This window comes from Anser brachyrhynchus, assembly GCF_964034855.1.
Source record: "Anser brachyrhynchus genome assembly, chromosome: 26".
Classification (NCBI taxonomy): Eukaryota; Metazoa; Chordata; class Aves; order Anseriformes; family Anatidae; genus Anser; species Anser brachyrhynchus.
This window is the reverse complement of record NC_137719.1, coordinates 4262614-4273316: the sequence shown is the minus strand read 5'-3', so window position 1 is coordinate 4273316 and position 10703 is coordinate 4262614. Positions and strand designations below refer to the sequence as shown.

The 10703-nt window shown below is 41.9% G+C and overlaps 1 protein-coding gene across 2 annotated transcripts; it reads right to left on the bottom strand.

Annotated features, from left to right (window-relative positions):
- Positions 1–1469: 1469 nt before the first annotated feature.
- Positions 1470–10596, bottom strand: KCTD9 (potassium channel tetramerization domain containing 9). 2 transcript variants are annotated; one of them, XM_080568672.1, is made up of 12 exons: positions 10445–10596; positions 9083–9204; positions 8340–8383; positions 8064–8160; positions 7495–7553; positions 6912–7040; positions 6208–6275; positions 6010–6105; positions 5433–5582; positions 4924–5029; positions 4529–4662; positions 1470–3745 (listed from the first exon to the last, which is right to left on the bottom strand). In XM_080568672.1, the coding sequence occupies exons 1-12, from the start codon at positions 10490–10492 to the stop codon at positions 3629–3631; spliced, it is 1170 nt and encodes a 389-aa protein (XP_080424798.1). In that variant the 5' UTR covers positions 10493–10596; the 3' UTR covers positions 1470–3628. The 2 variants fall into 2 exon arrangements, with proteins under 2 accessions (XP_080424798.1, XP_080424797.1); XM_080568671.1 differs by lacking the exon at positions 10445–10596 and adding an exon at positions 9795–10243.
- Positions 10597–10703: the final 107 nt, after the last annotated feature.

The window sequence follows — 10703 nt, the reverse complement described above, 5'->3', positions numbered from 1 at the left end:
GTTTTAAGAGTATTTCCTTTTCTGATCAGCCTAGCAAGAATTAAAGTTATTTATTTCAAATTAAACGTAAGATTTTGCACATCCTGAAGGATGGCATTTAAAGAGGGGATCCCAATAATTGCACCTCTTATTAACCCACCATTTAAAGCTAAATCTAACAACAGCCTGCTTTTAATATTTTTCAGCAGCTGTGTTTCACAGCAGGTTTCCTATAGCTGCAAAGCTGCCCTCCTGAAGCACGTCAGAAGGAGCACCAGGAGCTGCCCTGGCGACTGAGCTGTTCTCATGTCTTCTGTTCAACTCCAGACCACAGCCACACGTTATATAAAGGAGGTGGGAGGTTAGGAAAAAGAGTTCAGCTGGTTTTGTTTGCCCACAAATAGTTTTACAGCCCTGCGTAATGGAAACCAACAAACGAGACAGATTCTGGCAGAGGCTGAGCCTGAATGGGGTCTGCTCCAAGGGCTGGGAGTGCTTCGGTCTGGCTTTGTTAGGTGGGTGCCAGCTTCATGCTGGCAAAAGAAATCAAAGTGTAGAGCTGGGGCTAGCGTGTGACCTCTCTTTAGTTTTTGGACACTGGAAAATAGGGTTGACACAGCCTTCAGAAGAGCTCCCAGACCTTCACATGCACAAGTTTAACTGGTTTGTAAAGGGAAGTGTTAATGTCTCACTGCAGTTACATACCTATGTGGAAGGCTAGGACCTGCCTGGAAAATCTGGGTTTGTAGATTCCCATTCCAAGAATCAAGACATCTCCTATCAAAGTATGGGAAAGGTGTTTCCAAACCTATTTAGACAAGGTCAGACAAGCCTAAGAGACTCACAAGTTTGGCATTCCTAACCCAAAGAAGTGTGCTGTAGCTGAGAAACTGCAGTAAGAATGAAATTTTTCCAAATTTTTCTCTCAGGGTGATGTGTAGCACCCATACAGATGCCTTGTATTTGTGTTATCACTGTTGTACCGTGTAGTTTATTAGACTGAAATCACGAGCCCTTTATAGACCACAGTCAAGCAGAGTTTTGTTTTTTCATCCGGAAAAGCTTTAACACTTCCTTATAAAGTAAAGTAACACAGCGTAGCTGCTTGTACCGTGTGATGATTATCTCTGATATGGAAAGTGGGCCTTAAATAGCATACATACCTATGGAAATTGTGGTTAATGACTTCTGATTCCAGCTACTTTATTAAGCAAATATGATGGGTGGGGACAAAGCAGATGAATGACAAATTAAAAAAATGAAGAGAGACATGGGGAAGGTTCTCAGAGTGAATTGAAAACTGCAGCCGTCTCCCCCAAGGGCTCATGAAAAGCAAAAATCAACTTCAGCTACAATATTTTTAAATTTGTATACAAGGAGCTATCAAATTTAAAATTTGGCATCTTTTATAACTTGTCCTTCCAAGTCAGAGTCAAGTAAGGTTGAGCTTATGTTGTGTGTGTGTTTTTTTTAAATGAAGACCAAGACACTTTTATATTTCACACTTTTATTAATGCAATTTAAATTAGGCTGGAACCTTTGATTTCTGAATATGCCACTTTGGGCTATTCATACAGCTTTGTTGTAGCAAAAGAGGTACCTTAAATTCATCTGTGAATGAATGATGCCACATGCTGTGATTATTTAAAACATAGTGCTTCAGTGAAAGTTCAAATATATTTTATACACAGTGATTATGAAAATATATTTTTTCCATACAATATTTTACTTCTGCTAGCTAGAAAATAAGATAAAGAAAAATAATTCATTTATTTCTCTAGCCCTAAGAATCTTCTTCTTCTGCAACATATACATCACTCGATGAAAGCGATGAGGTGGGAGACAGGACTCCAAAATCAAAGTATTTCCCTACAGCTGTATTTCACCAAGGCTATGGTGTTGTCCTAGAGACAGCTCAAGAAGCCAGGGAATGCAGAAGGAAAAGAAATCCTAATTCCAAACCACATGGCTGTAGGATTTTGAGTCCTGGAAGTTCACGTGATACGCCTGAGTCAACCCAACTTGAAAGTAAGGGAGAATCCTGCACTTCTCCCCAAACAAATCATAAACCGTTCCTAAACTAACCTTTATAGATTGATGGCAAAGCAGCATTTTCATAGCAACTACTGAGACAGCGTGACTTCTGTTCAGAGGACAGCAAATCTGCATCTAAAAGGCAACACACTGAAGTAACTGCAACTCAAACCACTGCTAACAGTATCACATTCTCTAAGTTTTAGGATATGTTTGTTCTTAACTTCCAGTAACAGTGGCATTTCCTTAGATTCAATGTTAGTTGTAACTTTGGGGTATTTTAAGTAAGCATCTGAGGTATGAGTTCTTGATGCACCTTTTTTTTTTTTTGGTATAGTTTCTTCATGTGCTTTTTGATTGTATAGAAAATAAATGTTTTGTTAGATGAGAACTAGATTGATACTACAGCGGAAACAGCTTATTAAACGAAGCGCACCACCACTTAAAGAAATGCTGAGAGGCTTTCTGCACTGCAGAAGTCATAGTTCCCTATTTGCTCGCAGGTAAAGCAGTTGTGGAAAGGGCGCTCTGCCCCATGCAAGAGGCTTTTACAGCCACTTCAAGCAGGCCCAAAGTGGTATATTAAGATCTGGCTGGGAAAAGGATTATGCTCATGCTTTCAAGGATTCAGTGTACAACAGTATTTGCATAGTATATTGAGGCGAAAGGGGTGCCATTTATTCATATACTGGAGTCACGACGGGAGAAAGGAGTAAGTGCTGTGGCCCCAATGCCTATCTCTACTTTGGTGAGAGTGGATTGTATTGTCTTACACACATTTAACTTCCCACAAAGAATGAAACATCGACAGGTACTCCAGGTTGGGAGTGGATAGGACAATTAAAAGCAACAGCATGTTTCTTAGCAGCTGTGATTGATAGTGCAATTTTATACTAACACAGAAAGGATTAAGTAAGCCATACAACTTTTGACCGGGGTGTTTCTGTTATAACTCAGTCTGCTGTGTACGCAGATCCCTTCAGTGGAAGTGGCTTCCACAGCACATTTTAGATGATGATAAAGCTGTTCTATACCTGAATTCTAACTACTACAAGGCAATACATTACCTATGATGACAGTTAACTACTGTTTTCACCCCAGAAGAAAAGAGTACCTGAAAACAGCCTGTGGACATTGTCTAAACCACATCGGTCATTTAATACACTGTGCATGAATGAAGAAACTAACCGTAAATACACTAACTGTAATAACTGTAAACCTGAACTTCGTTGCTACTATACATGAATAACATCTTCTATTCATATTGCAGCTACAGATTTAATAAATAGAATTGCATATATTGTGCTTTATAAATTAAAACGCATTCCAAAGTGAGGCAATGCTAAACAATGAATCTTTTAAAAAAAAACAAAACAACCACAAACATTCTGGTCCTAGAACCAGCCCCCTTCCTCACTCTGTTCAGAGGCAGAAACAGTACCTATTTCTACCTCTTCAGTTAAAGCTCCCTCCCCAAAAAAGTGATCAAAGAGTTTACTTAGGCACTACTGCAAATATAAGTCGTCTAATAACCATTACTTCTAACTTAAGAAGGGGAGGAGGTGAAGAAAGTCACAAATGTTTTGATTCTTTCCTCTTCAGCATATTCTCTTTCCTATCTGACGCTCTGAGACATGTGCAAAGGTGTCAGCATCTCTTCAAAAATAGCTCCTTTTACATTAGATCCCCTCAAATTAGCTTCTTGTAGATCACAACCTGAAAGATCACAATTCTAAAGAACAGAAGAAAGATTAAGTATTAGTTGAATATGTACAGAACTCTGATCAAAACCTTACCTTAACTTTATTTATACAGAAGTCATGTCCACTTCTATAATTTCAATTTCCTTTAGTGTATCACTCTCGTGTTGTTTGAGTTATTTCTTGTAAGAGAGTGGTTGCTTTTCATGGTAAAAGCTGGATTTATATTAAGTTGTTAGACTTACACTCTTTATATCAAATTACCTTCCAGGAGTTACTACTGCTTGTTAAGCAAAGCTGGAAGAAAGCTGCCTCTTGAAATCTCATTGGATATTGCACTGAATGCTTCTCTAGAACTTGAGGAAGAACTGCTAATGTACATAGCTTGAAATGAGCTAGTTTGTCTTTCTACAGCAACAGTGAGAGGAGTGTACAATATGCCAACAGTTGGGTAAGATTCCAATATTACTCTACAAATGACATACCAGGAGAAAATAAAACAAAACAGGCAACTGCATTTCTCCTCGGTGTTGGCATGACCTCACACTAAGAGTTCAGTTTAGCAGTATTTCTAGGCTTCACTTCGGAGAAGATGCATGCCATTCCTGTGGCTTTGAAACATTGCAAATCCAAGACTTCAGATATCTTCCAAACTGAGGCAAGAATGAAATAGGATTCTCTAGGTGATCCATACCTCACTAAGACTAATGAAAAGACTACTACATTCTGTCTAGTACGGAGGTGGAGAATCAGCCAAAAATCCCCAAAATTTTTATCAGTTGACTATTTAGTATATAGAATTAATTATAACTCACTTCCAAATCAGTTCCTGCCAAAGTTGCTCCTCTAAGATTACAGTTTTTTAGTTTCGCATTTTTCAGTGTTGCAACTCTGAGATTAATTCCTGTCATTTGACTGCCTTCCATGTCAACGCCTTTCAGGTTAGCACCTAGAATACAAAAAAAAGAAGTCATTTTTACCAAGAAGAACAGTCAGAAGCACAGGAACTCCAGAAAGATGCTTGCTCAGAGCCATGTAAATTGATAGAGGTCAACGCAGAACTTAGAGTTTAATGGTTATATAGTCACACTCAATCCTGCATACATGGCCTCTTCTCATGTGAAGATGAATTGCACAAACCACGGCTGAATCTGCCATATGGAACTAAAAATATATGTGGTTCTGTTTCCAAACGGGCAGAACTCCTTACCTTCCAAATTAGCTTTAAGGCCTGATGGATCTTCAAAATTGCACCCTTTTAGAGATGCTCCTTCTGCATTGGAACACAACATCTTTACCCCTTGGAGGTTTGCACACTGATGGAGATAAATGCATGAATGAGATTCATGAACAATGCCAAAAAATAGTCAGCTTATGGTCTTAATTTCTGTTTAGGAAGTCAATCTATTAAAGCACAACAGCCTTGTTACTGTGAGACAGTGTAAAAACGTGCTATACTATTACTTCTCCATCATCAGGACAGCATGTAATTCTCTCCCACTGCCTTTCTTGTCTCCCCTTCTTCCCTACAGAGGGGCAGGTTTTTTTTTTTTTTTTGCTTATTAAGATAGCTTCTAAAAGCTTTTGAAGTGATCTAACTAGAATAGTATCAGAAATATTGAAGAACTATGTTTTACATTCATCTGCTTGTTTCAATTCCCCTTTCCTTAAAATAAGGAAAGGATAACCCAGACTTTCCTAGACATAATTCTTACTTACATCGAGCACCGATCCAGAGAGGTCAGCTCTTTCAAGATTCGCACAGCATAAGTTGGCATGCGCTAGGTTGCAACGGCTTAGGTTAGCCATCTTGAAGTTTATGTAGCGAAGATCTAGTCGTGAAAGATCTGCTCCACTGAAATTGAGACCCTAAAAAACAAAAACCCCAGAAGTTACAGAAAATGAGGTGTAGCTCAGAACACAAAAAGTTAAAAGACTCGCACACAAAGATGTACACAGATACACACAGCAGGACCACCTATTCTACTACATAAAACTAATGCAAATGCAAAGCTCTAAAGCATTGGCTTAGGTTATTCAATTGCATCTTACATTTAAATAGAACAGCTTAACAAATTGTTCCTCCAGGAAAACTTCAACCTGAAGAAGGAAAGCTGTCTAAACATCACATTCAAATTTCCTACTAAAGTCACTCTGCCACAACTTGGACCCAAAATTCAATTAAAAAGAGAAGGTGGGGAAGCATTTGAACTTCGTGTTATTTGTCATATGCTGCAGGATATTTCACCACCTGACACCAATATTACAAAATGAGACAAAGTCTGCATTTTCGCACCTGACATCGCAGCTCAGACTTGGTTGGGGTTGCCAGCAGGAATCGCACAAACTCTTTTCGAGATATAGGAGAGTGATCCTCTGCTGGCTGTGAATTCTGTTGAGAGAGTTGTTTAAGAGCTAATACAGATAGGACTACGTTATATATTGCCTGGAAGAACAGGACATGCACGTTCATGTATAAAAGCAAGCAAGTTACCTTAATAGCTATTTCTAGATGTTCAATTAGTGAATCAATACCAAAAAACCTGGCTTCTTCCAAAACACCTAACAAAACAAAGCAGTATTTGTTAATTACAAGGAGCCATTAAACAAGATACCACTCTTCCCTTACAGGCCAAGGCAGCATACAGCCACACCGACAGCAGACCAGAAACTTTACATTCATCATTAATCCATCCTTAGTATTGGAGGACCATCAGTTCAGTCTAATTTCCCCACTTGTTAGAACTCTATTATTTTAGCTACACTAAAAGAGGAACAGATCACTTGTTGAAGTTGAAGGGATCTCTAACAAACGCATGAACTAATTAAACTGTCAACCACATACAGTATACTACATATAATCAGATAGAGGAGAAGTGAACTTGCTTGTGCTAAAAGGAAAAAATGAATCAGAGAGGATGTTTCCACTACCAGCATTAAGTTAAAGATATCAAATCCAAGATTGTGGCCAGATATTAATTCAGTATGGAGAATGTTTAATCCTCTCAAGGTAAGCTTAAACAATTTATTAAACCGAAGATGTGGAACTGCACTGCTCGAGTAAAGTCACCATAGAAAAATCCCAAACATTAGGATAATCAAATAAAAAGTGCCAGTGATTTCATCATGTTTACCAGAGGGCACAGTTTGACTTCTAAAGAGTAATAATTGAGGAGATGCCATCCAGGTAATACTTACCTAGCAAATTGATGCCATCATTTACAATGAGCTGTCCGTGACGCAAATAATTCAAAATTGGCTCAAAATACTCTGGACTGCGGTCAATCAGGAATGCTCCTCTATGATCTTGCTTATTTCCCCAAGCATCTGTTTCCACAAAACACGTATCATTAAGTTTGATACATTAATAGAAAAGCATTTGTTTCAGTTTCAGATTGTTACTCCAAGGGGTACTTTCCACTTGCAAGGGTGTTTTTAGAGAAAAGGAAGGAAAGTAAGAGTGAGGGGACAATATCCCTTATATCTAACTCTCTCCTGCTATAAATAACTAAAACATATTTCACCACATGCATAAGAACCATTGCTAGAATAAAAGCAGCATTAAGATTTTACTCTGCTCCTGCTTCATAAAGACCATCCCATACGGTGTCTGCCCATTGATCCTGGTATCACAACAGCAAGACACAACAAAAAGATGAAAATCTAAAATAAAAATAAAAAGACCCCAAACATATGAACAAGAGCTTCAACTTGACAGTGCCTTTTACTTACTTCGCTAATTTGTTAGCTTAAAAGGTGAATTTTATTTCAAGATACTAACCTTTATCTTTAAACATGTGGGCCAACATACTGTCAGGTTCCTTATTAACCAAAGTGCTCCTAGAAAATAAAGGCAGAGCAATTTTATTTTTACAGTGGAAAGCAAAGCTGAAGAGACACACTCACTGGTTGCAGTGTATTTCCTGCCCTTGGCAGCTTGAAGGTAGTAACGGTGTGTGATATGCATTCCAACAGCTACAACACTATACTGATTTAATTTCATACAGTGCAATAACAAAATACATTTCTGACCTAAGGTATCTCAGAGGTACTTTACATACAAAGCACTTAGTTATTTGAAACATTCCAGGGATAAATCCAGGCCCATTTCAGGCCTTCCAACAGTTTTACCACATGTGTAAACTGTTGAAGAATTTGTCGCGAAACTGCAGTAGCAAATGCCTAATAACAAAAAAGCTGCAGAAGTCAAAGGCCTCCTACTAAATAGTCAATGACTTTCGTAGCTCTTTCTCAAGAGCATCCAGAGCATACGTCTGAGCATACACCAACTGCCAGCTGCTGTAACCACTGAAATCAAGTCTTCAGGAGCCAAACGAGTTCCATTTTTACCGTGTCGTGGTGAAGTATCGGCCTCCAACATTAAGCGTTAACCAGTCCGTGTGCGACCCAGTTAGTTCCTCGTGAGGTCTTGCATCAGTCTGAGGATCTACACAGTTGAGGAGAACACAACAATTATTAGAAGAACGGTGACAATTTCAAAATCCTTCACGTGGTAAAAGATATCTTCTGAAAACAGCATAAAATTACATTTTTAAATTTACACTAAAGCAAACCAAACCCTCTTTCCATTAAAGAAGAGGTCAAACAAGAATTACAGAGACTTACCAATGAATGGTTCCCCTTCACAGACAAACAAAACATCATCATCCCTGAAAGGGGGAAGGAAAAGGTAAGAAAAAAGATTAAGCATAGGTGTTTTTTTTTTTGTTTGTTTGTTTTCATCTGAATGACACAGATCCCTTCATGATTACTTTCAGGTAAATGATAATCAGTGGCCGTTAGTTAGTATCTAATGTATCTAAAGTTAGTATCTAAAGTATCTGATTTTTGTCCTGATTTTGCAGGTTCCAGGGGACTGCAATACTGTCAACTTCACTAGAGATGCTACCAATAGATATCTGTATCCATCAGGTAGGGATCACTTTTGTTACTCAACAAGTTTAATTTTACAAAAGTTACTTCTCTCCCCACTCTGGGTGTACTATATGAAGCCAAAGCAATGCTACAGTTTTTTTCCTTTTCAAAAAAAAACAACTCATGCCAGTGCTGAATGGAACAGTGGGACTTTGCTGGTGTATTCATTGCACTGTGAATCAACACAGAGGGATGTTAAAAGGCATAAAACGCAGCTTGTATCAAATTCTGATTCACCAAAATAGACACGCTTTGAAGTTCCACAGAGAGCATTATTTTTCCTGGAGGTGAAAGCACCTTTGAGTATACTGGCTGGAAATGGTGAGATCTGTTTTGACAGAAAGCTCTTGTCATTGTTTAAGGTCAGAGCATTGACAGGCTATTAAGTCTCTTAGTCCACGTCCGTGATTTGAGTTTTAATGGATAAACCTTACCTAATCAACGCGATATCATCAATGAGTCCGCCTTTTCCATTGTAAACACTGGTCGCCTTTATTCCCAGCTTGTTACTAGCCACAGACAGCAAATCCGACAAAGTGCCATACACGGCCACGACCTGGGGAGGAGAGAGGCAGCTGGAGACCCCCGTTTGCCCAGCTCTGCCCTCTCAGGGCTGTCACCCCCTTCCAATGGGGGAAGGGGGGTGTCCCCACATTAGTTGTGTGCAGGCTGGGCTCTGCAACCTGCGCAATGATCACTCAGGAGACATTACTACCACGTAGCTTTTAAGGAAACCAGCAAAATTTCATAGAATCCTAGAATCGCTAAGGTTGGAAAAGCCCTCCAAGATCATTTGGTCCAACCATCCCCTACCACCAATGTCACCCCACTAAACCATGTCCCCAAGAACCACGTCCAACCTTTCCTTGAACACCCCCAGGGACTGTGACGCCACCACCTCCCTGGGCAACCCGTCCCAGTGCCGGACTGCTCTTTCTGAGAAGAAATGTCTCCTCATTTCCAACCTAAACCTCCCCTGGCACAACTTGAGGCCATTCCCTCTGGTCCTGTCACAGTTACCTGTGAGAAGAGACCAACCCCCAGCTCCCCGCATTTCCTTTCAGGCAGTTGCAGAGAGCAATAAGGTCCCCCCGAGCCTCCTCTTCCCCAGACCAAACACCCCCAGTCCCCTCAGCCGCTCCTCACAGGACTTGTGCTCCAGGCCCTTCGCAGCCCTTCTCTGGACACACTCCAGCACCTCGACATCTTTGTAGTGAGGGGCCCGGCACAGCACTGGAGGAGCAGCCATTCTGTGGCAGGTAGGGCAGCTTCCCCCCAGCACCAGCGAGACCTTGGAGCTCTTCTCCAACCCCACTTATTCCCTGGTACCTTGACTCCCTTATTCCATGGATCCCTGGCTTCCTGACTCCCTTATTCCATGGTTCCCTGGTTCCTTGGCTCCCTTATTTCATGGTTCCCTAGCGCCCTTATTCTACAGTTCCCTGGCTCCTTGGTTCCCTTATTCCACGGTTCCCTGGCTCCTGGCTCCCTTATTCCATGTCTCACTGGTTCCTTGGCTTCCTGGCTCCCTTCTTCCATGGTTCCCTGACTCCTTGGCTCCCTGGGGACCCCTGACCCCACGGTTCCCCCAGACGATTTCCCCAGTCCCCCGCCAGCCTGGCCCCTTGCCCCCCCCCGGCTCCCCAACCCCACGGCTCCCTTAACTAACGCCCCCCCAGTCCCCTGACCCCCTTATCCCCCGGCCCCTGGGCTCCCTGACCCCCCGGCTCCCTGGCTCCTCGGCCCCCCGGTCCCCCTGGGGCCCCCACCCCATGCCCGCCCCCCCCCGGCCGCACCTTCCCGTTCCGGGGGCTGCCGTTGACGAACAGCGTCACCCGCCGCATGCCGCCCGCCCGCTCCTCCCGCTGCACGAACCCGGAAGCGCAGCGCCCCAGCGACAGCGGCCGCGCCCAATCGGCGCCCCGCCCCGCCCCGCCCGCTGACCAATTGGAGGCGGGGAGGCGGGGCGGAGCTCTGCCGGCTGCCAATCAGCGCAGTAGAGAGCTGTGACATTTGCATACAGTGACTCGAAGCCGACCGTGGCCTGTGATTGGC